This window comes from Poeciliopsis prolifica, unplaced genomic scaffold, assembly GCF_027474105.1.
Source record: "Poeciliopsis prolifica strain line A6 unplaced genomic scaffold, Auburn_PproV2 SCAFFOLD034, whole genome shotgun sequence".
Classification (NCBI taxonomy): Eukaryota; Metazoa; Chordata; class Actinopteri; order Cyprinodontiformes; family Poeciliidae; genus Poeciliopsis; species Poeciliopsis prolifica.
Genome location: NW_026562409.1, coordinates 979639 through 1007594, shown reverse-complemented (window position 1 = coordinate 1007594; position 27956 = coordinate 979639). Strand labels below are relative to the sequence as shown.

At 39.6% G+C, this 27956-nt stretch overlaps 3 protein-coding genes across 8 annotated transcripts in view; 2 read left to right on the top strand and 1 right to left on the bottom strand.

Moving 5' to 3' along the window:
• Positions 1–61: 61 nt before the first annotated feature.
• Positions 62–9832, bottom strand: dhrs7ca (dehydrogenase/reductase (SDR family) member 7Ca). 5 transcript variants are annotated; one of them, XM_055052235.1, is made up of 8 exons: positions 9738–9829; positions 8313–8383; positions 7125–7302; positions 6936–7048; positions 3547–3757; positions 3386–3478; positions 839–991; positions 62–774 (listed from the first exon to the last, which is right to left on the bottom strand). In XM_055052235.1, exons 2-8 carry the CDS (start codon positions 8352–8354, stop codon positions 569–571), a joined length of 996 nt encoding a protein of 331 aa, XP_054908210.1. In that variant the 5' UTR covers positions 8355–8383; positions 9738–9829; the 3' UTR covers positions 62–568. The 5 variants fall into 5 exon arrangements, with proteins under 5 accessions (XP_054908210.1, XP_054908211.1, XP_054908212.1 ...); XM_055052236.1 differs by lacking the exon at positions 9738–9829 and adding an exon at positions 9393–9714; XM_055052237.1 differs by lacking the exon at positions 8313–8383 and having other exon boundaries at positions 9738–9832.
• Positions 9833–11109: 1277 nt separating this feature from the next.
• Positions 11110–21035, top strand: LOC129373991 (splicing factor U2AF 65 kDa subunit-like). 2 transcript variants are annotated; one of them, XM_055052173.1, is made up of 11 exons: positions 11110–11255; positions 12522–12696; positions 12789–12892; positions 13001–13152; positions 13229–13345; positions 14157–14295; positions 14405–14484; positions 16326–16448; positions 16591–16677; positions 17817–18059; positions 18439–21035. In XM_055052173.1, the coding sequence occupies exons 1-11, from the start codon at positions 11204–11206 to the stop codon at positions 18568–18570; spliced, it is 1404 nt and encodes a 467-aa protein (XP_054908148.1). In that variant the 5' UTR covers positions 11110–11203; the 3' UTR covers positions 18571–21035. The 2 variants fall into 2 exon arrangements, with proteins under 2 accessions (XP_054908148.1, XP_054908149.1); XM_055052174.1 differs by having other exon boundaries at positions 11169–11255; positions 11415–12696.
• A 656-nt stretch (positions 21036–21691) lies between these two features.
• Positions 21692–27956, top strand: part of LOC129373792 (myosin phosphatase Rho-interacting protein-like) — a 43587-nt gene continuing 37322 nt past the window's right edge. Inside the window, exons 1-7 of the mRNA XM_055051879.1 lie at positions 21692–21973; positions 23929–24006; positions 24081–24146; positions 25699–25850; positions 25928–26009; positions 26567–26672; positions 27447–27615. Coding sequence (XP_054907854.1) covers positions 21695–21973; positions 23929–24006; positions 24081–24146; positions 25699–25850; positions 25928–26009; positions 26567–26672; positions 27447–27615 — 932 coding nt within the window. The 5' untranslated portion in view covers positions 21692–21694. The remainder of the gene's footprint in view (positions 21974–23928; positions 24007–24080; positions 24147–25698; positions 25851–25927; positions 26010–26566; positions 26673–27446; positions 27616–27956) is intronic.

Below are 27956 nucleotides of genomic sequence, written 5' to 3'. Positions count from 1 at the left end.
CTAAAAAATCTAAAGTATGTGTATATAAAATAATTCTTAAACTAAAACAAGAGGCTTTTGATTAAATTTAGAGATTTATTTAAGTACATTTGACAAGATTTAATTGTCATCACCTTCATTTATGTTTTACAATCTCAGAAAGTTGTAATGTATGTTTAGTTTAAATATTTGCAGTGTTTATGAATCATGTTTTTACCCAGTCAAGGTAAAAATACTAAAAATAGACATAAATTATGGGAACCTGTTGAATCATTTTACACAAAATGCTTAGCAGCATTTTTTACATAATTCTTATCTGAGACACACCAAACAGTCCAATTATTACATCACAACAGCAGTTATACCGTTATTCTATTGTGATATAATAACTTATAACAGTTATAACTGCTTGTGATATAATAACTGCTGTTATTATATCACAACAACAATAACAAGCTGGAGAGAAAACTTCCCCCTGAATCAAACCAATAATCAGGCGGGATTCTAAACGAGGGTTAAATGGTGAAACGATTTCAAGTCATTTTCAACCATAAACCATAAATAACTTTCTCTAAAAGGTCGCTGATCTTCACATGTTCTCAGAGGCAGCAGAGTTTTTCACCCCTGCAGCCATCACAGCGAAGAAAACGTTGGGGAAGAACGATCTGGCATAAATGGCCATCTTGGGAAGCGAGGGAGCGATCAGCACTTCTTTCCTCTTGTTGTTCAGCGTCCTGACGATCTCAGCGGCGACCTCGTCTGGAGAAACGCCGCCTGGCTTCCTGCTGAGCAGAACTGCAGAAACAGCACAGATCTTCAGTCTCCAAACACAGTTTGGGTTTAAACCTGTTTTACTCACGGGGCCACAGCAGGGATGTGGAGGCCGGCGCCGCCGGCACCGCCGAGCGGCTGATGAAGGTGTGGTTGATGGTGCTGACGGAGACGCCCAGCTCCTCCACCTCGGCTCTCAGGCAGTCAAAGAACGCCTGGACTGCATGTTTGGAAGCTGCGTCTGGAAAAAAACCTCCTCCGATCACAACCTCCCACCAAAACTGGCAGGGTTTCATCAGGCAAACTTTAACTAGGACGTCGCCGGATCCCCGTGACGCCTACGTCTCTAAAAAGTCTCTGTTGAAACTGGAGCTTTTTGAATCATTTCCACCTCTAATGTGAGTTCATCTTGTATTATTAAGCTGAAAAAACAAGAATCTATCAGAGGAGGAAAGTCAAGCGGACGTCCTGGACTCACTCATCATTTTGTTTATTTTAATTCAGGGGTGTCAAACATACGGCCCGCGGGCCGGAACTGGCCCGCCGAACGATTTAGTCCGGCCCGGGGTCTAAATGCCCCCAGCCGGACCATTATAATTGAAAAAAAAAAAAAAAAAAAAAAAACTCATACACTTCGTTTAATTGAAAATCTGCAATTCCTATATCGTCCACGAGGGGCGCCGTTTTATTCAGAGCAGACATCGGAACTAACAGCAGATGGCAGCACTGAGCTTCAGGTTCTGCAAACAGCTTCGATTCTATCCTTTCTCAGCGTTTTATTTTGGCCCCGGCAGCCTCATCAAAGACATGTCTTTGTCAAAAAAGAGAAAGGTAGACACGGAGTGTTGGATTTTTCAAGAAAAATTGACTTCTTCCTATTTGTTCACGGAGGTGAATGGAAAACCCGTGTCCCTTGTCTGCCTGCAGTAGGTTTCGGTGCTTAAGGAATACAATATTCACCGCCACTATGAAACTCAGCATGGTGGAAAATACAAGCACTTGCAAGGAACTGAGAAATCAGAAGATAAATGAAATGTTGACGGTCTGAGGAAACAGCAATCTGTTTTCACCCGGAGTCGAGAGGCCAGTGATGCTGCGGTGAAAGCCAGCTAGCTAACTGCTAGCCAAATAGCGTTAGCATCAAAGCCTTCCTGTGCGGGAACTGCATGCTGAAGCTGTTCAAGTTGTGTGTTCTGAGAAGAGACAAGCTTTTGCCAATATTAGCTTGACTAGAAATACCGTTGCTGACAGGATTTCCGAACTATCAGCAGATTTGGACAACCAGCTCAAACGCAAAACGGAGTCATTTCTGGCATTTTCTGTTGCCAGTGATGAGAGAGAGTACTGATGCTGCGGATGTCGCTCAACTGTTGATGAGACGTTCACTGTCACAGAGGAGATTCCAGTTGGTGCCCATGACCGACACCATGACATCTGAAGACATTTTCCGCTCCGTTGTTGGAGCGCTGGACCGAGTCGGGGTGGACCGGTCCACCCGGAGCGGGACCGGTCCACCCGGAGCGGGACCGGTCCCGCGCCGGGTGGACCGGTCCCGCGCCGTAAGCCTCGCTACTGATGGTGCGACGTCAGTGATTGGGAAAAAGACAGGTGTTGTGACAAAGTTCAGAAAGCTGTAAATAAAGGGGGGAGTTTTGGACATTTCATTGTATTTTGCATCAGGAAGCATTATGCTGCAAGTCGCTAAAATGCACCATGTCATGAAGGTGATTCTCCGAACTGTTAATTTCTCAGTCGTCGTCAGTTTGCTGAGTGAAATATTTCTCATGCATGCAATACATGTTATGTATGAAAGTTTTTCTATATGTATATATTTTATGCATCAACAAGAAAGGCGACAGATGTACTTAATCCAATGTCTGTTTAAAACACCTGACACTTAAAATTTCAAATGTGTGAAGCTCACTAATTTGATTAAATTGCTTCCCAGATGTAGAAAATTGATTTTAAATCATTTCTTAATTTTTATCTGTTTGGTGTATTTTGTCATGCAGGACAGTGTTTGAAGTTCCAAAAACTGAATAAATGTTTTGTAACTTTGTACAATCACTGTGATCAGTTCTTATGCATAATGCACTTAAATAAATGTTTAACTGAGTAAAATTAATGTTGAAATTGTATATACTTTTCTTAAAAAGTCTTAAGTTATTCATAATATATTTTTGTAAAAGTGAAATTTGTTTAATATAAAAATCAACGAGTCCACTTTGATTAGTTCTATTTAATTTTGAAATGAGTTAATTTCAAAATTAACTTGAGATCGGATTAAGCTGTATGCGGCGCCTAAACCAATATGAGTTTGACACCCCTGTTTTAATTTATTCTCATGTTCTCTGTTGGGGAAAAACCACTGACAAACCGACCCCAGAGCATGATGCTGCCACCACCGTGTTTCAAGTCGGCATCATGTTCTTTTGGTGTTGCTTTTTCTACACCAAGCCTTGAAAATAGTGACTAATTAGAAAACTGGTGTTGTTAATCAGGATATTCGTCACAATCTGAAACTTTATGAGGAGAATTATGATGCTGGAACCAGTGAGAAACAGCTTCATGGTTTTAACCTGCTGGCTCATCTGTGTGACTGCTTTATGAAGTCAATCATTTAGTTCCAACTCACATGCGGTGCGGAAAGGCACGGCGATTTTCCCATGGATGCTGTTGACCAGCAGCAGGTGACCGCTCCTCCTGGAGACCATGGAGGGCAGCACACCTGAAACAGACGACCCATCAACACAGAAATGAAACGAACATCAAGTTAAACACGTTCCAGGCAGCTACCTTTAGCCAAAGTGATGGGTCCAAAGTAGTTGATGTCCATGAGGAGCCTGTCCGTCTCCAGAGACAGACTCTGTGCCGGAGCCTTGACCTTCATGCTGCTGTTGAAGATGAGGATGTCCAAGCAGCCGTAGCAGTCCAGAACCTCTGCCACCGCCTCCGCCATGCCGTCCATGTCTCCGAAGTCCAGCAGCACCAGCTTTGGAGGGAAAGTCTGAGAACGAGGACACGACTCAGTGTTTAGTTTCATGAGCTAAAAAATTCACGATTCAGCTCTTTTTCTGAGGTCCAGAAAAACATCGAGCTCCACATCCGTTTCTCTGAATTATTTTCAGTTAAATGTTGCAGTTTATTGTGTCTTCACTGAATGTTCACTGACACAGACTCAACACTTTACTGCCACAATATCTGCAGGATTGTCAACCTTTACAATCATTTAAATCACATGAAAACCATGAAAGCAGATCAAATCTGAAGTCATGTGCATTACTGTGGGAGGCCACCAGAGGGCGCTGCGGGCCTCAGAAAGCTGAATGGAAAGCCAGAAGAAAAAAAATCTTTAATCAGAATTTTTTTTTTTTTTTAATTTATTTATTAAATTTTACATACTGACATACATAGATTAACATAACAGATCAAATTCCCACCCATTCCTTACCCTCCCAAATCGGCACATCATAAAGCACTTACAAAGTCAACAACATAAGTACATCACAAAGTGAGTACAAGATCTCAACTGTGGCAGGTCTGTCATTAACAGTTTTTTCATTGAAGGGATTTTAATACAGGATTCCATATTTCTCAAACACACTGACTTTATCTTCATTCTAATATCTCAGTCTTTCCAGATGCAGAGTATTTTGCTAGTTCCCCCAACCAGAGATCAAATGTGGGCACAGAGTCTTTTTTCCAAAATCTCAAAATCAACCTTTTGGCAATCACTGTACCAAATAAAAGCCGTTTTCTCCTGCTTAGTGGCTGGTCGCAAAGCACTGGAGACCCCAATGATTGCAATAAGTGGTTCTGGGTCCCATTTCTTTCCAAAAGCTGTTGAAAAAAAATGAAAAATGTTCTTCCAAAATGAGTGAAGCTGAACACATGACCAGAAGGAGTGTGTCAAGTTACCAATGGCTGCCCGGCAGCGACTACAAACTGGAGACACGCTAGTAAAGAAAGTGCTCAGCTTCTCCCTCGAATAATGGAGTCTATGTAATGTTTTGAACTGTATGAGATTATGTCTGGCATTGACAGAACAGTCTTGCACACTTTTCAAACCCTCCTCCCATAATTCATCGGATAGCTGCTGCCCTAACTCATCCTCCCAGGCCTTTTTTATCTTGGTTGTGTCTACACGTACGTTATTAAAGATCTTATAAAAGTATGACACTGCCCCCCGATTGGCAGGATCAAATCTATTTATTTCCTCCAGGGTTTCATGTTTTGCTAGAGTTCCAAAATCCAAGACATTTTTCCTAACATAGTCCCGAACCTGCAGATAACGGAAAAAACTTGATGGGGGAAGATTATACTCAGAACATAACTCTGCAAAAGATGCAAAAGTTCCATTGATATATAGGTTGCCTATCACATCAATGCCTTCATTCTCCACGTCCGAAAGACGGCGTCACTGAGACCTGGTGCAAAGGAATGATTTTCACAGATAAGAGTATCAAAGTAAACCTCTGGAGCTTTTATAAACTTTTGTATCTGTTTCCATATTCTGATGGTATTCCTAATGACAAAACTATTGGTATAGCGTGTTTTATTGACTTTAATGGGGCTGTTAAGGAGCGCAGTTAGAGATGAATTACAACAGTGCAGACGCTCCAAGGATAACCAGGAAGGACAGGTCTCATCAGATGAGAGTGGGCCCTTCTTCCACCACGCTAAGATGGATAAATGGCAAGCCCAGTAATATTGCTTGAAATCCGGTAAGGAAAACCCACCCACCATTCCGGTTTACATAAGTGTACTTTGGAAATCCTGACATTTTATAGCCCAAATAAAGGGAATAATAATAGAATCTAGTTGTCTGAAGTAGGATACCCCTATAAAACATGGGACAGATTGAAATAAGTGAAGAAATCGTGGTAATACCACCATTTTAATGGCGTTAATCTTGCCAGCCATAGATAGCGGGAGAGTTTTCCAGAAATCAATATTCTGTTTGAGTTGTTGGATTTTACTCTGCCAATTCAGCCGTAAAAGATGTTCTGGCTTCTTTGTTACCAACACGCCCAGGTATGTAAAAGAGTCATAAGTTATTATCTTAAATGATGTGGACTTCAGATATGCCAAATCAGCCTCTGTAGTAAGCGGCATTAGTTCACTTTTATCCCAATTAATAGAAAAACCAGAGAAAACTGCTGAAATTGTTGATCGTCGTCAAAAGAGGAGACAGTGATTTCTGTGGGTTAGAGATGTATAAGAGTATGTCGTCAGCATACAGCGAAATGTGATGCTTACAATTAAACATCTCAATTGGAGATATTAATAGGTTTTGCCTAATGCTGGCAGCAAGAGGTTCAATAGCAACTGAAAAGAGAAATGGGGAGAGGGGGCAGCCTTGACGCGTACCACGATGAATAGCAAAGGGGCGGGAGATATTCTGATTAGTAATAACCGAGGCAGTTGGGTGTGAATAAATTATTTCAATCCAATCCGTAAACAGAGGCCCAAAACCAAACTTTTTAAGAACATACTCATATAAGGCCATTCTACTTGATCAAATGCTCGTTGTGCATCTAGTGAGACAACAATGGACTCCTTTGAATGATTTGAATATAATATATTGAAAAGACGACGCAAATTAAAAAACATATGCCTACCTGGCATAAAGCCAGTCTGATCCGGGTGGATGTAATCAGAATTTTTTTATCATGAAATGTAATTTGTTTACCAATAATTATTAAAAATATTGGATAAGATAATTGCTTAAAATGTTATTTCTAACTGGACAAACATGAATCACTGGAGGAGAGATTTACTGTACCAGCTTACAGGCATAAAACATACAGTGATATTAAAATTCAACATGTAACAATGCAAAACATGAGGACTAATAAAAGTAATCACCAACAAAAACAAATGAAACAGTCACCTGAACAATCACAGACTGCAGGGTGAATACTGACAGTTATTTGATTGAATGAAGATAAAAATTGATCAATTTGCTGCTTTGCTCCTCAAGTTCCTGCAAAGCTCTTAAGACCTGACTGAAACCAGAAGTTATGAGGCAGAAATGATGCTAAATGAATGAAGGAGAATGACTGAATAGTGAATAAAAATTAGAAAAAGCATTTACAAGTTATCTGCAGTTTGAGATAACTGCATATTATCTCAATCTGTTTATTAATATTTTTCCCTCCTTGTTTCTTGCTCAATCTACTTACTACTGTAGGATCTGAAGCCTTTTCCAGTTCATCTGCAAGTTCTTCCAGCTTCTCCCAGCTTTTCCCGCAGAGGATCATCCTGGCTCCTCCTCTGTGAAAAACATCTGCACACTCTTTGCACAAGAAACAGAGAAAACTGGAACATTTCAGCCAACTTTCAAACACGGGACTGTTTTATGTCTGCCTCACCTTTTCCCAGCCCAGATAAAGCATCTGTTATTACCACCACCTTATTGCGTACTGATGTTTTAGACAGCAGGCTGATTATGGCGCCGTAGAGGTAAAAAAATCCAGCTGTTAGCACCACAACGCAAGGAACCACCAGGATGGTGGTGGTCCATGTCGGGTCCATCTCTGGAGGGCTGCCCTGCAAGATTATTTCATTTGACATTAATTATCCAGCAGCCATGTTGACAATAAAGTCACTGAAGATGCTCAAGCAAAAATATGAAAGAAAAGTTCCTCATATTTTCAGACAACATGCTCATCAATGCAAACAAGCTTGCATCAATCCTTGTGCTAAGCTATGATGGTTATTTTAGCTTAGCATAAAATAAATGACAGAAAGGAGAAAAGTTAACATAAATCTCAATTTCAAACCAAAACACTTCTGCATCTAAATGAACATATTTCATTAGTTTTTATTTTTATTTTTACATAATTTACTGAAATACATTTTTGAACTAGCAAGCAGTTATCACCACTGTTAGCCAGTTAGCTCAGCTAACTGGCTAATATTGAAGAGATGCTTATTCTCTAACATTCAAATCAACATTGGACCACAAACTTTAAAGCTCATCTTAAAAAACCTTCAATCATATATAATTACACTCTATTTTTACTCTGCGCATTTTAAAAAGCAAATTAACAAATTATATTGTATCAACTGGCTCCTATTAGCTTAGCAAAAGGACAATCAAATCTGAAATGGATCAATTCAAAATTCTGTTGTTTTTAATTTTCATTCAAGGTTTTGTAATTATTACAGGAATTAATGTCTCATATCTGCTAAAAACTGAGCAGAAAAAATTTCAGATTTCCAAGTATTTCAACAATACACATTGAATTAAAGCAAACCAATCATGATTTACATTATACAGTCATGGCAGAAAATATAAAGTAACTGCACTCTGTCCAGTGGTTCTCCATATCTGTTGGGTTTCTATGCATTTCAGGTTAGCTTTAAATTATTCAAGATTTTAGTGAATCTATCAGAAGAACCCCAGAACTAAAAGTGAGTGTACTTTTTTATTCCCATGACTGTCATGAAAGGTCATTGTAAATAGTTGTTATCTTGTGTATGAATGGAAGATGATTCTGATTTCAGTAGAAACATGAGATGGATGTTAAAATAGGTTCTCATTCCAGTCGTCTCACCGTCTCTGAAACATTGGATCTCATCTCACCCTCTACTATCATTTTCTATGTAACTATGAGCTCTTAAGGTTCTGAAACAAAGACAGAAACACAATTTAAATACGGTCAAAACAAAAAAACTGGATGGATACAGAATAATAAGTATTTGTATAAATATAAAACATCTGGATGTAAATCATTAACTTAGACCTTTTTAAGGTCTAAGTTAAAAAGGTCTAAAATCTTGAATTTTTGCCTACAATTGATTGCAAAGAAGCCATTTTGAAGGCAAATTCTTTGTAAAAGATATTTTCTAAAATGATTGTCTGTTGCAGCCACAAATTTTATTCCATTTTCTTGCAATTTTAAGATTTAAAAACACCAAAAGGACAGAACTACTGAGTTGTTTTAAAACTTTTAGTCTATCTGTGTTTCATTTAACCTCCAGCTGTTCTGTAAAGGCTTCAGCTGTTTTTAGAATAATAATAATTAAATAATGCAGATGCTGATGGCTGGGGGCAGATATGATCACATCTGCAAAAATACAATAAAACCAACAGAAAAAAGTTGTTTAGTTCACTGCAAAAACACAAAATCTTACCAAGTAGTTTCATCTATTTTTAGTACAAATTTCTTAGCAAACTTAAACTGAGACAAATTAACTTTCAAGAAACTTTTCAGCAAGACATAGCAGCTTGTTTTAAGTCAATAATTCCTAAATCTTGAGAAAAAAGTTTGAGTTTCACCGGCAGTTTATTTCACTTAAAGACATTTTTCCCAGTGAAACTAGAACTTTTTATCAATATTAAGGAATTTCTTAAAACAAGCTGCTCTGGCTGAAAATTTACTTCTAAATTAGTTTTGCCAAGTGAGATATTTGTACTAAAAGCTGGATGAAGATACTTGGTAAGATTTAGTGTCTTTTCAGTGTTTGAGAAAAGACAAGCATTGAAATATGCTGCCTCGGTGAAACAAACAAAATGATTAATATAAATGCTCAGAGACACAGAACGTCTGTAAACCGTTCAGACCAAAGACTGAAAACTATTCGTGGATCTGAGGCGACGCAGCTGCAGGCCGGAGTCCCAGAGCCCATCTCACCTGGAAGAGTTGTTCTAGATTTCTCTCATCCAACATGAGAAAACCAACAAGCAACATTAGAATCCAGCCGGAAACATGACAATAAGCTTTTGATTTGGAGCTGTGCTGCCGAGCTCCAGTCGTTTGTCCAAGTTAAGCTCTCTATATATAAATCAGAACTAAAATAGATGCTGAACTTTTCAACGTCACCCAATCCTTCAACAGCTTGATCAGGAGAAAAGAAAGGAGTTTGTTTTCTGCTCTGCTTTGTCTTTCTATATTCCTTACATTCCAGTGAAATGCAGGCGCATTAAAGAGTTTAAATCACGAGAGAGAGAGCTAAAGGACTTCTGGGCTCCCACTTACTGTTTCCCAGCTGACAGCAGACAGTCGGGTCTGATTCGCCTCCTGCGGAGCTGCAGCTGCAGGTCTCAGCTCGGCTCCTCCAGCGCGACAACTGGCCAGACTCTTGCCCTCTTTTAATAGCCGCACAGCTGACTCTCCCTGTGCGTTGTCAACATGGCATGTATGGACTGCAAGACCAGCTCAGATCAACATCTTCCTGTTGAATGATCATCAATTTAGTAATCAATTTTTCTATTGATTAATCTGATAAACATTTTTTTTTTGGCACATTCTGCAGATTTTTCATTTAATTTCATACAATGTCAGAAATACACAACAAAATGCAAATAATTCCATTCATTCCAAATAAGAAAATAAACATCTAATAAAATAACAGCGATTCTTTCTGCTTGACTTAACATCAGTAGAGCAAAGCGCTGATCTGGTGAACAATTTTAATTATGGTACTAAATGAATCTAAAAGATCCTGAATATAATTTTGTTTTTCAGAATTTGAACCAAGTGAAGCTGAAACCAGTTCTGGGTAGAACAGATTTACAAAGAATGTAGTTCTTCACCATAAATTCAAAATGTAAATATATACATTTATATAGTTACAGTTTTGACTTAAGATATGTTGTTCTTTTAGCAAACTGCCCTTTTGGAGTCTGTATATTCCACTTAATTATGATTTTATGAATACATGAGTCCAATCACAGTTAATCTAATTATCTATTTCAGTCCTACTTTAGTTTTTAATTTTTAAAATAAATTTCTCAGCATATGTACTGTTATATGAATTCTGTCTATTAGAAAAGGTTTAACTTACCCCAGGGCAACTGGAATAAGTGCCAAAATTCTGCATGAAGACAACAATAAAAGCATGTAAATATAAAGATATAATATTCTCCAATGTGTGTGGTAAAATATAAATTTTTGTGCAGAGTGACAAAGTCCCACTGTTTGATTCGCTAATTGATCCACTGAAGACTGATTGGATGGATTTCCTCACTTGTTGGAGTTTTAACAGATTATTAAAACTTTACCAAATCTGGCCAATATTCTAAAACCGGTAACAAAATTAGTTTGCAAATGAATTAAAAGTTCTTTACTGTCAATAATTTAAAGGCCAGCTAAGTTAATAGCAGTGTATTTTTCAGTATTTAGATATGAAGCATTAAAAGATATCATCATAAATGGATGTACAACACTGTGCGTGCCACTGTAAATGAGATGCAATATATACACAATATTTCCACTGCGAGTTTTCGTAATTTTCCCACATGGAACATCCTCCAACTTCAGAGAACTGGCGCCATCTTTTTTCCACCAGAAACAGGAAGGTTCGAAGCTTTTATTGTGAAGGTCTGACCGGATGTGGCTGCAGCGCTCAGAGAGTCCTCGGGTGTCTGCGCTGATACAGCAGCGGACAGTTTGTTTCCTCTGCTGCCTCTCAGCTTTTCCCTCCGCAGCAGCTTCTTGTCGACATGATGTCAGATTTCGAGGAGTTTGAGAAACAGCTGAGCGAGAACCGACAAGGTGAGTTTATTTACTGATGTTTTAATGTCTTCCGGGGGCATTTTCTGCCTGTCCCGGTTTTTAGGCGCTAGCTAGCGACGTTACGTCTGCGCGTGCCGCTAGCTCGCTGATTTTATGAATGAATAAACCGGCGTGACGACAAACTCCATGTTTCCGTAGTTCGGATGGTTCCGTGCGGGTCCGGGGCCATCCGAGCCGGTGATGAGGTCCAGACCGCATCCATCATTTCCAGGCTGCCGCTCAGCTGCAGGGGGAGAGCCAGCAACACATGATTATTATTACATTCATCCATAACAGGAGAGCAAAAGCTTCATTTTTTTCTAATCTGCATCCACTCATATGCAAAATGTCATATTATTTTATTTTTTATTGTTGCAATTATTCAGTCACGTACATGTTTAATTAGCAGGTTTCTGGATGTACTTCATCCAGAGTAGAAATAAATGTGCTCAAGTAACAATAAAAAATAGTAATCCATTAAATTACTCCAGTAAGAGGAAATGTTAAGTCAAAAGTCTTCTAAGTACTGAGTAATAGATCATAACATCTGATTTAATGCTTAACCACGTTAAAAATATTAAGTTAGCTGGAGATTCTGATATTTTAAGGACTAAAAAATAAAATAACATAATTCTAAATTAAATTCAGGCAGAAGAAATGCTTTTTCTACATGTATTAAACTTTACAATATTATATTACCTATTGTAAAGTATTTCTAATCTCTATATCTACTATTTACTTTATCTTTCTGTAAAAATGTGAGTCTCACTCAAGCCTGTTTTATTTATAAAGTTTCTCAAAGTGGGAACAGTAATCAGAAATTTGACTTTAGAGCAGCAATAATAAGGCAACTATTGTACAAGTAAAAGGAACTGTTGTGTCTTTACTCCAACATAGTATAATTAAATAAAGGATTCAACTCAGAGGTACAAATGAACCTGACTTTACTGATCTCCACTTCAGTCTCAATGTTACATATCAATGCACTGGCGGATAACCTCCAGGTAAACTCAGAGTGGTTCCGCTGAAGTAAATAGATCCACTTCATAGGTACAGTGTGGTAAAACTACTATTGTTTTAAAAGTACTACTGAGTAAAGGTTCTTAGTTAACTCTCATCTCTGGTTTAATCCTGACAAACTCTATATTTTGCAACTTTTCAGACAGAATTATTGTATCGGCTAAAACTGGAGTCAGTAGGTTGGGTTTTTAAAGATCGGTCAGAAAACTGCTCTGTGTTTAATGGAGGATGGTTCTCTGTCCACAGAGAGGGAGAGGGAGCGGCACAGGAAGCGGAGTCGCAGCGGGTCTGCAGGCCGCGGCGACAAGCATCGCAGCTGGAGCAAAGACAGAGGGAGCCGCAGCCGGGAGAAGAGGAGCCGCAGCCGGGACCGGAAGAGCCGGGACCGCCGCAGCTCCTCCAGGGAGCACAAGAAGCACAGGTCAGGCTCCTCCTCACCGAGAGGAAAACAAACCCATACTGAGACACCGGCCGTTACCAACAGCGGTTTATGTGGTGCTTCTCTCCGTCCAGCCGCTCACCGAGGAGAACGAGAAAGAAAAAGACGTGTAAATACTGGGATGTTCCTCCTCCGGGTTTTGAGCACATCACACCGATGCAATACAAAGCTATGCAAGGTAACCGTACCCTTCCCTCCGTAACTCGGTGACAGCTCTTTTAGCGTTTGATTGTCTGTTTCATCGGCTGCTTCGTCTCACGTCTGTCCAACACCATCTCTCCCTCAGCGGCGGGTCAGATCCCCACCATCGCTCTGCTGGCTACCGCTGCCACCACCGGAGTGGCTGCTGCGCCCGCGCAAGTTCCCATCGTCGGCAGTCAGATGACGAGACAAGCCAGGCGGCTGTATGTCGGGAATATCCCCTTTGGCGTGACGGAGGTGAAGGCTGCACCATGCTGTGCTGTTCCTTAATCCTGCATCAATCTTCATCTTGTTTTGTGATTCTGCTGCGCAGGAGTCGATGGCAGAGTTCTTCAACGCTCAGATGCGTCTGGCAGGCCTTTCACAGGCGCCGAGCAACCCGGTTCTGGCTGTCCAGATCAATCAGGACAAAAACTTTGCTTTCCTGGAGGTCAGCCTTAAAGATTCCAGTCAGTCTTTTGTAAAGCTTTGATTTTCGTACAATTGTTTTTACTGATTTTAATTTTTCTTTAAGATGTGTCACATAGAAAGTCTTCCCTCATTAATAATTCATATTACTTTCTGCAAGACTTTGTGATAAACATTTAGAGTGTATTTGGTGCAAACACACAAATGATGCAGCTTCAAAACACACAAATGCAACAGAAAAACACTGCAACCACAGCAAATAGAAGTATTTAAAATGGAAAGACCAAAACAAAGAAAACCATCAAATATGAAATGCTGCAAACTCGCTCTACAAAATGGAGGTCCTCCAGACCACTAGGGGGAGTCGACCAACAAATTATCTGCGACCAGACCCAGTAAAGACAGGATGTCTAGAAGAAAGATGGAGAAATAAAGTAAAAACTGCATTATTCTTTATGTCTTATAATGTTATAGAGCAGCAGCGTATTTACGTAGGTAGCAATATCCAGACTCCCCCTAGTGGTCTGGAGGGCTTCAGTTCTGTTCAGCAAGTTGGAATCACTTTATACTTGTTGATTTTCTTTACCATCTTCTTGTCTTTTCCTTCCTGTGGTTATAGCTTTTTTTAGTCTTGAAGGATTATTCTGCTGCATTTTTTGGGGGATTTATGAAATCCTGAAATTTAAAATTAGAATATTACATCAGACCAATAAAAAAAATGAAAAACATGGGTTTGATGATAAGTATGTTTTCTAACTTCTTAAAATATAATTTATTAAATGGTGTAAACGTCCTGATGCCAGTTTCTGTCCTGTCTCTGTCTGTCTCTGTAGTTCCGGTCGGTGGACGAGACAACGCAGGCCATGGCCTTTGACGGGATCATCTTCCAGGGTCAGTCGCTGAAGATCCGACGGCCTCATGACTATCGGCCCTTACCTGGAATCTCGGAGCAGCCGGCCTTCCATGTCCCAGGTTTCCGCCTCTCCGCTGCAGCCGCCCCGCTCTGCTGGGCGCTCTGCTGGGCGCTCTGCTGGGCGCTCTGCTGGGCGCTCTCTAACTCTCCTGTCCTCCCGATGCGTAGGCGTCGTCTCCACAGTCGTTCCTGACTCGCCTCATAAGCTTTTCATCGGAGGCCTTCCTAATTACCTTAACGACGACCAGGTATTTACTGACTGCAGTCTGCACAGCTTCTCTTGTTTTCCTCTCTTTTCTCTCTCACACTGAGCTTTTAGTCGCTCTCAATCGGGCATTAATGGCCGCCGAGGCTTCCTGTAGAAACATGGCACCTTTAATAATGATCATAATGCAGGCAATAATGCAATAATGTTGAATATTTTGTGGTAGCTCCAACATGATCTACATTCTTGATGTAAAAGAGTCCTGATAACATTCTAATGTTAAGCAAAATGATGTAGGAAAGGTAAGTAAATTTTAGCTTTATTATTTCTAAACATCGTTTATTTCTCTCAAAGAAAAAGTCCACCTGAATAAAATACAAGCAAAGCTTTTTATCAGGTAGTTTAAATTTGCCTTTCTGGATTTTTTCAGTTGTTTGGTGTTTTTTTGCGTTCAGGTCGACGATCTGTCTGCTCCGTTGGATGGAACGGAAATTTGATGGCTTTATCTGCGGTCAGAGATGTTCATCAGATATGAACAAGTGAAACGTCTGCAATCTGTGGGAGTTTCTAGTCCAGATGTAAGGCATGAAGCAGGTCTAACATTCATGACCAGCTCCTGTAAAATGAGTTTTCATCTCCAAACATAAAGCAGCTGATGAGGACGAAGCGCTGAAACGTCCCTGAACGACTCCAGAAACGCCTCCAGCTGCAGGAAAACTGAGTGGACTTTTCTTTTGAGTCAGACGTTGTTCAGATGTAGCCGCTACTTTTTGCTCATGCAGCCTGTTGTCTGTCATTCTCTTTTTCCTCTTCATTTCCTGAATAATTTCAGTCACTTGTTCTGCGTTGATACTCACAGCTCTTTCATTTTTGTCCCCCCACTTTGTCCCCAGATAGGGGCCAGTCAGATCGTTAAGTCTGCGCTCATAATTTGTTCAGTAGTACTCATCCACTGCTGCCATGCCAACATGTAACTCCAGGCAAGTAAGAATCTCTGGCCCACACTCGGATCCGCAGCGAGCCGCCAGGCTTTGATTGGATGGTTTATTTATTTAGCTTCAAAAAGGCAGGGCTAGTTATTAAAATATTAACTACTTGCAGTATGCAAACAAACTTCAATGGATTTTATTTGGGTTTCAGGTGAAGAACCAACACAATGTCTGGTGCTCAGAGAAGAGGAAGGGAATCAGTGTTTTTCTGAAAAGTGTGGCATGCATTTGGATTCAAGGAGCTGCACTAATTTAGGGCTGAAAACTAACATGTTATTTCCCTAAACCTGGAATCTGCAGCCTCTATAAACCGAAGAGTCCTGATGAACAAAACTCATTTAGAGCCAGAGATGTTAAATAACCTTTTATGAAAAAATACCTTGAATGTCTACTGTACAAAATGTTATTTTATTTCTGTGTTCAGATTTTACAACAAAGAACAGCATAAAACATTAACAAAAAGAGGATTTTTACATTTTCTTATTTGGGACGTTTCAATGCTTAGTTTATGTGGAGTAAAACAAATCAAATCTATTTTTTTGGTGATTTTAGTTTTTTAAAAAGAAATAAATCAATTCGAGAAGTATAAATCAAAAAATATCCATGTGTTACAATGGCCTAGTCAAAGTCCAGACCTGAATCCCACTGAGAAACTGTGTCAGGATTCTAAATTGACATCCACAGATGCTCTCCATGCAGTCTGAGGACTGTGCATGCTGCACCTTTCAGTTCAGGGGGGTGGATGCTTTTGGATGTCAGTGATGAGGGATGAAGATGCACCAATGCATGGCTGCAGCCAGGCAGTGCTGCAGCCAGGCAGTGCTGCAGCCATGCGTTGCATCCTGGCGTTCAGAGGAATTTCTGCTCTCAGAGCGACTCTGGCTGCTGTTTGCAGGTGAAGGAGCTGCTGATGTCGTTCGGGCCGCTCAAAGCCTTCAACCTGGTGAAGGACAGCGCCACATCGCTGTCTAAAGGTTACGCCTTCTGCGAATACGTCGACATCAGCGCCACCGACCAGGTAAACGCTCTGCTGCATCCAACCGCAACAGCAGGCAGTTGGATGCGTCGGTTGGATGCGTCGGTTGGATGCGTCGGTTGGATGCGTCGGTTGGATGCGTCGGTTGGATGTGTCGGTTGAAGCTGTGCTTGTTTCTGTTCAGGCGGTCGCCGGGCTCAACGGGATGCAGCTGGGCGACAAAAAGCTCATCGTCCAGAGGGCCAGCGTGGGCGCCAAGAACGCTAATCCTGTGAGTTTGAGATACGATGAATGACTGAAAAATGAGCAGATATGAATTAGGTCAGGAGTTTTCAAGATGTGGGCGAGCTACAACTTTAAATTATCAAATCTGTTCATTGTGTTTCTGTTAATGTAACATTAAGATTAATAATTACATCAGAACTTGGCTTTTGCAATAGGATGTTGATAACAGAAACTAGATATGATGTAGGAGCTTGTGGACAGGCAAAACCATAAAGTGGCTCTTAAGTGCCAAAAATGTGTTGAATAAATTTAATATCAAATAAATACACAGAGACAAAATTATGCCAACAACACATACAATCTTAAGCAACCAATTTGATCCTCCTGCCACTTTAAAACTTATTTTAATTTAAGGTTTTAATTTACATTTAAAATTTCAGAAAAATTAGATTTTAAATTAATTACAAATTACTTTCTTCAATAATTGATTAATCACATATCATGCAACAAACAAAAAGTTATTCCTCAAAATTTAATTCACTATTCTGTTTGCATAAACTGAAAGTAAGTTCAGTCTCTTCCTTGAAAATATTACATTAACATTTATTAATGTTAAAATATGTTAAAAATACCATGAAATAAATAAATGGGTCAATGGCAGTTTAGCCGAATTGTGAAGAACCTTTCAGACATTAGACTAAAATAATCCACAGGGGCTGTTTCAAGATTCTTATTACTTTCATAGATAAACTTATCAAAAATGATTAAAATTCATTATGGACTTCTGTTCTGCTAACGCTGAAGTGGTAAAAGAGACAAAAAGAAAGAAAAAAATACATTCTAGTGGTAAAATTAACAATCATGAACGAAACGATCCAAACGGGCCGAATGTCAGTTTCATAACTTATATCAAGATGTTTTCTTCTTCAACTTTGTATTGATAAACTAAATTTCAGTAAGTTTTTTTTATTTAATAAGCTCCAAGTAGTGACTGCAGGAGTAATTCACTTTTACAACAGCGCCCCCGGTGGCTGGATGAATGATTACACATAAAGTTGGTTGAACGTTAATTTCGCTAGTTCATGTCTTTTCCTTGTGCCACGCCCCACCTGAAGAGCTCTGGCACCCCTCATTGGTTCGCGCCCTCTCTTTGAAAAGCCCTGTTATCTCATTGTCTGTCTGCAGACCTCCATCATCGAGACGCCGGTGACGCTGCAGGTGCCGGGGCTCCAGCGGCTGCAGAACTCCGGCCTGCCCACTGAGGTGCTGTGCCTTCTCAACATGGTGATGCCAGAGGAACTGGTGGACGACGACGACTACGAGGAGATCCTGGAGGACATCCGCGAGGAATGCTGCAAGTACGGCAACGTCCGCTCCATCGAGATCCCCCGGCCCGTCGACGGCGTGGAAGTCCCTGGCTGTGGAAAGGTTCGCAGTGAGACTCTTGGCCCGTTGAACTCGCATGTAGAAAAGATTAAGCTGTTACACACCTGAGCTGAAGTGTTCCTTGGCTCATTGCTGCCATCTTGTTGGTTAATGTGGAGAAACTTCTACAACTTCATCTCATGAGCCATGTTTCCCTCAGCATTTTTTATCCACGTTTTGAAGTATCGCGTCAGAAACGATTAATGGAAAATCAGATTTCCTAATTAGTTTCTTTTTGCGACATTTTAAAAGTTTGCTTAAAAATTTCAACTAGAAGGAAACATGACTGCTAGCATATATTTAGCAGCTGCGTGGTTTGTACGAGAACAGGTAGTTACATAACGGGTCGGTTCTGATCTATTTCTCTGCTCCTTTCCTCCAGATCTTTGTAGAGTACGTTTCTCCTGCAGACTGTCAGAAAGCCATGCAGGCCCTGACCGGCCGTAAGTTTGCTAACCGGGTGGTTGTGACCAAATACTACGACCCGGACATGTACCACCGACACGAGTTCTGATCCACTGGTCAGCCTGCTTCCTGTTCCTCCTCTGGAGGGAAGCTGGAACCGTCACTGTGTCATCGTCCTCTGGACCCGGAGCACCACAGAGACGCTCCAGAACCTCAGACTAATTCATCCGGATTAAACGCAGAGTGGTGTTTCCATGGAATCTGGATTAATCTGGGATTACAGTCAGGAAAGTTTTAGGTCTGGAAAACAAAATCAGAAAACTTTGGAAATTATATTTTTCAAGACATTTTCCATCATGTCTGTCCTGCTGTCTGTTTCCTTCATTGTGTCCATTATTTATCATTTCTTTACTCACATCCTTCACTCCTTCACACTTTTCTTCCTTCCTTTCTTTTTTCCATCTATCCGTCCATCCTGACTGTTCTAGAAATATCGACTTTGAAAAAATTGTGAACTTTTGTACTTATATTGTAATTCTGGATAAAATTGAGAATTCTGGGAATTTGATCCTGGAAAAGTCCTGATGATGATGATGATGATGATGATGGTGGTGATGATAATGATGATGGTGATGATAATGATGGTGGTGATGATAATGATGATGGTGATGATAATGATGGTGGTGATGATAATGATGATGGTGATGATAATGATGGTGGTGATGATGATGTTAATGACGGTTATGATGATGATGATGATGGTGGTGATGATGATGATGGTGATGATGATGGTGATGATGGTGGTGATGATGTTAATGACGGTTATGATGATGATGGTGGTGATGATGATGATGGTGGTGATGATGATGATGGTAATGATGGTGATGATGATGTTAATGAAGGTTATGATGATGATGATGGTGGTGATGATGATGGTAATGATGATGGTGGTGATGATGATGATGATGATGATGGTAATGATGATGGTTATGATGATGATGGTGGTGATGATGATGATGGTAATGACGATGATTATGATGGTGGTGGTGATGTTGATGATGATGGTGATGATGATGATGGTGATGATGGTGGTGATGATGATGTTAATGAAGGTTATGATGATGATGATGATGGTGGTGATGATGATGGTAATGATGATGGTGGTGATGATGATGATGATGGTAATGATGATGATGATGGTAATGATGATGGTGGTGATGATAATGGTGATGATGGTGGTGATGATGATGATGGTGATGATGATGATGATGGTGGTGATGATGATGGTAATGATGATGGTGGTGATGATGATGATGATGGTAATGATGATGATGATGGTAATGATGATGGTGGTGATGATAATGGTGATGGTGATGATGATGGTGGTGATGATGATGATGATGATGGTGATGTTAATGACGGTTATGATGATGATGGTGGTGATGATGATGGTAATGATGATGGTGGTGATGATGATGATGATGATGATGGTAATGATGATGATGATGGTAATGATGATGGTGGTGATGATAATGGTGATGGTGATGATGATGGTGGTGATGATAATGGTGATGATGATGTTGATCCTGGTGATCCTGAGTCGTGTTTGCGGAGCAGCCAATCAGAGCTGCGTATTCAATCCAAATTCAAGCTGCCTGAGCGTCGCTGAGGAAAAACAAACTTTTCTTCGGTCTAGATTTTCCTCCAGAGCTCAAATATTTATTTATTTATTCTGCATTTAAAAACCCATCATGAAATGTTGCTGCAGAGAAATATTTATTAAATTTATAAACTAAATATATCCTGCTTTTTGCTCCAGATGTTATTATTCCTTTAAACTCTACTGTGCAGGTTTGCTGCTAAAGTAAATTATGTAAATATGAAACATTAGTCTGGAAATGAAAGCACACAAACTTCAAGCTGCTCCAGTTACCCAGATGGAAACTTGACCGTTTGCTGAACCTTTTTTATTTAAGATCCTTCAACATAAATGTTTAAGTTAGGGTTCTTACCCTTATGAAGTATTATATTTACATGTATTTAATATATTTTATTATTTTATAAGTCACATCTGACCATCAGTGGATCTACAGACCGTGTATATTTAGCTGCCACCAGTAGGGGGCACCAGAGCACATAAAGAGTGAAGGTTTAACAAATGGTCAATTTTAGTGTATTACACAATTTTCCTAAATTTTTAAACAGTGAAGAACTTTAAAAACAGTTAAACACATGTTTAGAGTAGCACCTTTCTAGATTTGTAGAAGATGCACCGAATAATTCACAGTTTACCGTTTTAATGCTGTTTCATCCTGAAATGACTTCAGTATATTTAAAATATTCTGCTTTGAAATAAAAGACACCTGAGCAAACATTGTCTTGGATAAACAGAATAACTTCTGTTTCTGTGTAAATTTGTGTTTTATTGTGTGAATCAAACATATCAGCTGGTTTGAAGCAGCTAATGTGTGTTTTATATGCGACTCGGACGGCCAAAAATGTAAAGGAAGAGGAAAGTTTTTAGTTTCTATAACCTGCCACTGCCATTGCCTCGAATAAATGCTTGTCTCCCTATATCTGGCTGCTGGATTTTTCTGTACATATTGAACACAAATAAATAAAAAAGATTACACTACTTGATGTGTTCACTGGTAAATGTTGTTCTAATCCTGTTTTGTAGTTTATTGAAGTATATTTTCATATTATAATAAGAAAAGCAAAACAAAGTTGCCATTTATATTTTGTTTTTAAACATTTCCATCACAATTTCAGATGCTCTTTTTTTCAATCATTAAATTATTTATAACTCTCTTTAATATTTATAAACCTTTAATGCAATTTCCTGCTTATTTCACTACTAAGTAAATGTTCTCATTTAAGATTTGAATTGAACCAAGTCTGACAATTTTATAGCACCTGTTTTAATAAAAATGGCTGTTTGTGCAATCTTTGTATCCTACTTGATTATTGTATTGTAGTTTGTTCATTTATTTACCCTTTAAAAAATACATTATCAATATGTACTAATATATTAGTACATATAATTTACTAATATATTTTTCTCATAAAAAACATCAAATAAAATATTAAATTGTTATAAATTAAAAAATTATGAAGAACTTATTTTATTTTATGAATATCTGTAGTGTAGTGAATTTTTTTTTAAATTTTTGAATTCGAAAAAAAAAAAAAAGAAAAATTACTTTTATTTTTTAGGTTTCAGCCGGATGTGGATGGTTCCTATCTACGTCAGACGCATTGACGTGACGACAGTCGTCAGGATCGCTCCGTGTGACAGATGCCAGGTCAGGGAAACCCGCTTCATTCAGCGCCGCGGAGCGAAGCGGGGCGGCGGGAAATTTTCTCCGGCTCCGCTGAAGGAAAACATGTCCGGCGACAAGGCGACGGGATCCTGTAGCAGGTTCCAGCCGAACATCTTCAATAAGAGCAAATGTCAGAACTGTTTCAAGTCCCGGGAACTTCACCCGCCGAACCGCAGCGACCTGGAGCAGGTAGGTCCCCGCCGCAGGTCCCCGCCGCTGGTCCAGCGGCGGGGACCGGGACCAGCCGCTGGGTCCCAGTGATGTTCCCTAATATCATAAAGTTATTGATCCGTGTGAACAGTTCCTGTCATCATAAAGTTATTGATCCGTGTGAACAGTTCCTGTCATCTTGCGGTTCTTCGCTCGTTTCTCCAGTATTTATGTGTAAATAATTAAAATGTGAATTTTGACTTATTTTTGCTTTTATTTACTATTTTTATCTCGTTATCAATTAAATGTTATTAAAATACAAAAATATTTTACTTAATGAGGAATGTTTAGTTTTTAACTTGTTGAAACAAAATTTGTTTTATTACACTTAGATAGTTTTTGGTCACTTAAAAATTCACTTTTTCTAAGTCTGATCTCAGTTTAACTTGTGATAAAAAACATTAACTTACAGATTCCTCTGTTAATTTCTTTCATCACACATGATGGTTTTATAACCTCAGGCAAAGTGTAATATGAAAGTTATCCTGAGTAAATATAAACATTGAGTTTTTCTAATAATGACGTTATTTATTGAGGAAGAAGAAAGTTTCCAACACAACCTGGCCGTTTTAATTAGGCCAAACTGCAGTTTTTCTCTCTTGGCACCAACAGACATGCAGCTTCTGCAGCAACTTGCAGTGAATCTTTTACATCACTGTGGAGGAATTCTGGCCCACTGAGCCCAATGAGCCCAGCGCTTTATTTCAACATCTGTTTGCTTTACAGCAGAAAGAGAAACAGTTTGATCTGACTGGCTGAAATCTCACTTTTACATTCATGTTTTTAATTTGAGGAAGGAAGAAAAGAAGGAAGGAAGGAAGGAAGGAAGGAAGGAAGGAAGGAAGGAAAGAAGGAAGGAAGGAAGGAACAAAGGAAGGAAGGAAAGAAAGTAGGAAGGAAGGAAAGTAGGAAGGAAGAAAAGTAGGAAGGAAGGAAGGAAGGAAAGAAAGGAAGAAGGAAGGAGAACTGACTGCCATGATTCCTCCACCTATGTTTTTCTGTCCTTTAATGTTGTTTTTTAAGTGCTGGGTTAGTCTTGGTTGGTCTTGGTTAGTTCAGATTAGTTCCGGTTAGTTTGAATTTCTTCAGATTAGTTTAGTTTAGTCTGTGTTAGTTTGGATTGTCTAGTTTAGTTTGTCTAATAAGTTTAAGTTAGTCTGAGTTTGTTTTGATCAGTTCAGGTTAGCTTTGTTTGGTCAGCCTGAGTTAGTTGTTGTTGGATTAGTTTAAATGAGTTCAGGTTGGTCTGGGTTACTTTTACAGCAGCTGATTTGTCCGTTCTCTGAATTTCCCTCAGAGTTTCTCAGATCATCCATGAGCCCGGTCTCTGTTTGCTGTTCTGCTTGTGGCCTGCTTCCTGCTGTCAGACCGGTTCTGTTTACGATGTTTCAGTGATCAGCCTGACTTGGAAAAAAAGTTTTTACATCTTGATGAAATCGTCTGGCAGCGTTGTTCCAGGATGTTATCACCTCTGACCTCATGCCAGGTTTCTGTGCAGCCTGTAATTTCAGCGCGTTGCTCAACCTGCAGACTTGCTGCACGCCGCTGCTCTGACGCAGCCTGTTGTGCCTCCAGATATGAAATGCTACACAGCTCTATGATGTGTCTTTAATAAATCTGCTATAGTTTGATTTTGAGGCGGAACCCTGTAGAACGAATCTAAAGTCCTTCTGTTTTCGTTTGTGAACCAGATGCTGATAATATCAAATACATATCAAATAGAGATATGGAAATATAACATGGACGACATTCAGCTAATTTTCCACGTATCACTTGGAAAAAATGACCACAATAGTCAATTCTGATCAATGGCTTCAGGATTTCCCTGAAAATGTTTCCTGGACTAATTTGTACCAACGGGTCCTGTTACTGGTCCTCTTTCTGTCTCCTGACCTTTGACCCTGATGGGTCCTTCCTGCCCTCTCTGCCTCCAGGCAAAGCCCGTTTACGTCGGCTGGTTGTGTTTGGCTCCTGAGGGAACGGACTTTGATAATCCCGCCCAGAGGTCCAGGGTAGGACATGATTCTGATTTCTGACTTCATAACGTTTCTCTCTCTGCTCCTAACAGAATGTTTTGTGTTTCTAGAAATGGCAGCGGCGTTTCTTTATCCTGTACGAACACGGCAGCCTGACGTACGCGCTGGACGAGCTGGTAGGAACCACAGAGACGGTTCTGATCCGGAACTGAGACCAGTTACGGAGATGAATCCTAATTATAAATATGAAACCTGGTCATAAACATTAATCCAGGTTTATTAACATTAATCCAGGTTTATTAACATTAATCCAGGTTTATTAACATTAATCCAGGTTTATTAACATTAATCCTGGTTTATTAACATTAATCCTGGTTTATTAACATTAATCCTGGTTTATTAACATTAATCCTGGTTTATTAACATTAATCCTGGTTTATTAACATTAATCCTGGTTTATTAACATTAATCCTGGTTTATTAACATTAATCCAGGTTTATTAACATTAATCCTGGTTTATTAACATTAATCCAGGTTTATTAACATTAATCCTGGTTTATTAACATTAATCCAGGTTTATTAACATTAATCCAGGTTTATTAACATTAATCCAGGTTTATTAACATTAATCCAGGTTTATTAACATTAATCCAGGTTTATTAACATTAATCCAGGTTATTAACATTAATCCTGGTTTATTAACATTAATCCAGGTTTATTAACATTAATCCAGGTTTATTAACATTAATCCTGGTTTATTAACATTAATCCAGGTTTATTAACATTAATCCTGGTTTATCAACATTAATCCTGTTTATTAACATTAATCCAGGTTTATCAACATTAATCCAGGTTTATTAACATTAATCCAGGTTTATTAACATTAATCCAGGTTTATTAACATTAATCCAGGTTTATTAACATTAATCCAGGTTTATTAACATTAATCCAGGTTTATTAACATTAATCCTGGTTTATTAACATTAATCCTGGTTTATTAACATTAATCCTGGTTTATTAACATTAATCCTGGTTTATTAACATTAATCCAGGTTTATTAACATTAATCCTGGTTTATTAACATTAATCCTGGTTTATTAACATTAATCCAGGTTTATTAACATTAATCCTGGTTTATTAACATTAATCCAGGTTTATTAACATTAATCCAGGTTTATTAACATTAATCCTGGTTTATTAACATTAATCCTGGTTTATTAACATTAATCCTGGTTTATTAACATTAATCCAGGTTTATTAACATTAATCCAGGTTTATTAACATTAATCCTGGTTTATTAACATTAATCCAGGTTTATTAACATTAATCCAGGTTTATTAACATTAATCCTGGTTTATTAACATTAATCCTGGTTTATTAACATTAATCCTGGTTTATTAACATTAATCCTGGTTTATTAACATTAATCCAGGTTTATTAACATTAATCCAGGTTTATTAACATTAATCCAGGTTTATTAACATTAATCCTGGTTTATTAACATTAATCCAGGTTTATTAACATTAATCCAGGTTTATTAACATTAATCCAGGTTTATTAACATTAATCCTGGTTTATTAACATTAATCCAGGTTTATTAACATTAATCCTGGTTTATTAACATTAATCCAGGTTTATTAACATTAATCCAGGTTTATTAACACTAATCCTGGTTCTGCAGAGTTCCTGGGATTAAACTCAGTGTTTTTTACTCTCTCTCTCTTTCAGCCCAGCACTCTGCCACAGGGAACCGTCAACATGAACCTGTGTACCGCCGTTACGGACGCCGAGCCCCGGACCGGCCAGAGGAACGCGCTCTGCATCGCCACTGCGACGCAGGAAGTCTTCATCCGCGGCGACAGCAGAGAGATCATCAGCGGGTCAGCAGGAAACTGGACGCCACTCTCAGCCAATCAGACGCAGACTCACCAGCTCTCTCTCTCTCTGTCCTCACCAGGTGGGGCGAGCAGCTCACCGCGTACCTGTCTGCTAACGAACAGCAGAAGAAGAAACACAGCGTTGACTCTGTGGCCAATCAGGTAGCAGAAAAACTCAAACTCTGAAGTGCTGAAGCTAAAAGCCTCCAGCAGCAGAGGAAACTAGTTCAGAATAAACCTGAGTCCACAAAGTGAAACTGTAAAGGTGTTTGTGTTTCCACTGTCAGCAAGCAGGAAGGTGTCTGATCACGGAGTCTCAGACTTCGCAGCTGCAGAGGATTTAATGATCGCTGGTGAAGAAGCTGCAGCTTCACGTTGTGTTTATTACAAATGATCAATAAAAATCTTTATTTGATCTTCAGCGTTTTAATGAATGAAAATGCTCAATATGCTAGTTGATCAGAAAGTGATCTTATGTGCTTATATAAATATATGTATTTTAAGTTAAAATCTAAATTTTGCAGATCTGAAATCCAAAAGATATCTGGGAAAATATTTGAATTTCCAGAAGTTCTCCGTCCGTCTACTCCTTGTCTGTCGGTCCGTTTGTTCCTCTCTTCACTCCTGGTGGAAGAAAAACTCTCTGATCTTTTTCTGAAGTTTTTCTGAAGTTTTAGCGTCTGTAACGCCTTGCTCTCTGTTTCCATGACAACCATCAGGACCCCAGCCCAGCAAACATGGCCGCCGCCGGTCGGACCAGCCCTGCGGGCCCAGACGGGCCTCCTGTCCGGGCCGCAGCCAGAACCGACCCGCCTGCAGGTGGAGGTAAAGACGGGATCAGGTCCTGATCTCGACTTTTACTCTATTTCTTTTCATTATTATTTGAGTGAGAGATCAGAAAACGGAAGCAGCAGTTTGACCTTCACATGACCTCTGAGATGCCGTTGCATTTCCTTATTCCTGAAAGTATAAAAAAGAAAAATAATAAACTATCAGGCCATCAAGACATATTATTAGAATAAATATTTAGTTTATATATTAAAAATATGAAATTAGTTTTATTTAAATCGTGTAAATTCTCAGCTGATGCTCATTTGCAGTAAAACTGATGCAGTTAGAAATAGAGAATAAATTGATTTCATGCCAGTGAAGGAGACCGTGTGGGCAGATCCGGTTTGCTGCGGCGCTGGTTTAACACGGCGGACCAGTGAGGCCTTCACTGGTTTGTTTCCTTCAGCATTCCTTCCAGTTTCTGTCATCAGAACCAGTTCTGGTTCTGTTTACTCCCAACTGGACCCGTCTCCTTCCTCCGCTCAGCGATGATGTCACCAGGCGCCATGTTGGCCTCTGGCAGCCATTCATCAGCAGCGTTTCAACATCGCTGCTGCCATGGCAACGCTAGGGATTATCTGCTGATAATCCAGAGCTGGGCGGGACGAGCGTTTATTCTTCAGGTCAAAGGTCAAATGGAACGTTTTCATCGGTATTAAGGAACTATTGACATAAAAACTATAAAAAATATCTTGATGGAGAGTTGAGTTAGTTTCCTATTTTTTATAGTGAACCAAAGTTATTTGGGGAGCTTTTGTGTTTTTGCAGTGTATGAACCAGAGGAACTGAATCTGGAGCCGGGCCCCGCCTCCTCGCTGACCCCTGTGACCCCTGTGACCTCAGGCGGCGCCGGACGCCTGGCCGGCTCGGTCAGCTCCCCGGAGTTATCAGCCGCCGGCCATTACGACCAGAACCAGAACCAGAACCAGAGCAGAAGGTTAGACATCCGACCAGTTTCCACCTCCCGGTTACTGGTTTTATTCTCTAGTTACTGGTTTTATCCTCTAGTTACTGGTTTCATCGTCTAGTTACTGGTTTTATCCTCTAGTTACTGGTTTCATCGTCTAGTTGGGGCCTGCCATGCAATGCATAAGGAGAGCAGTTACTGACTTGCAAAGCAAGTCAGTAACTGCCTCCATGCATTGCATGGCAGGCACCTATTAATCTACACCCAATAGAATGTCTCTTTATTATTGGGGCCTGCCCATAGCAATGCATAAGGAGAGCAGTTACTGACTTGCGAAGCAAGTCAGTAACTGCCTCCATGCATTGCATGGC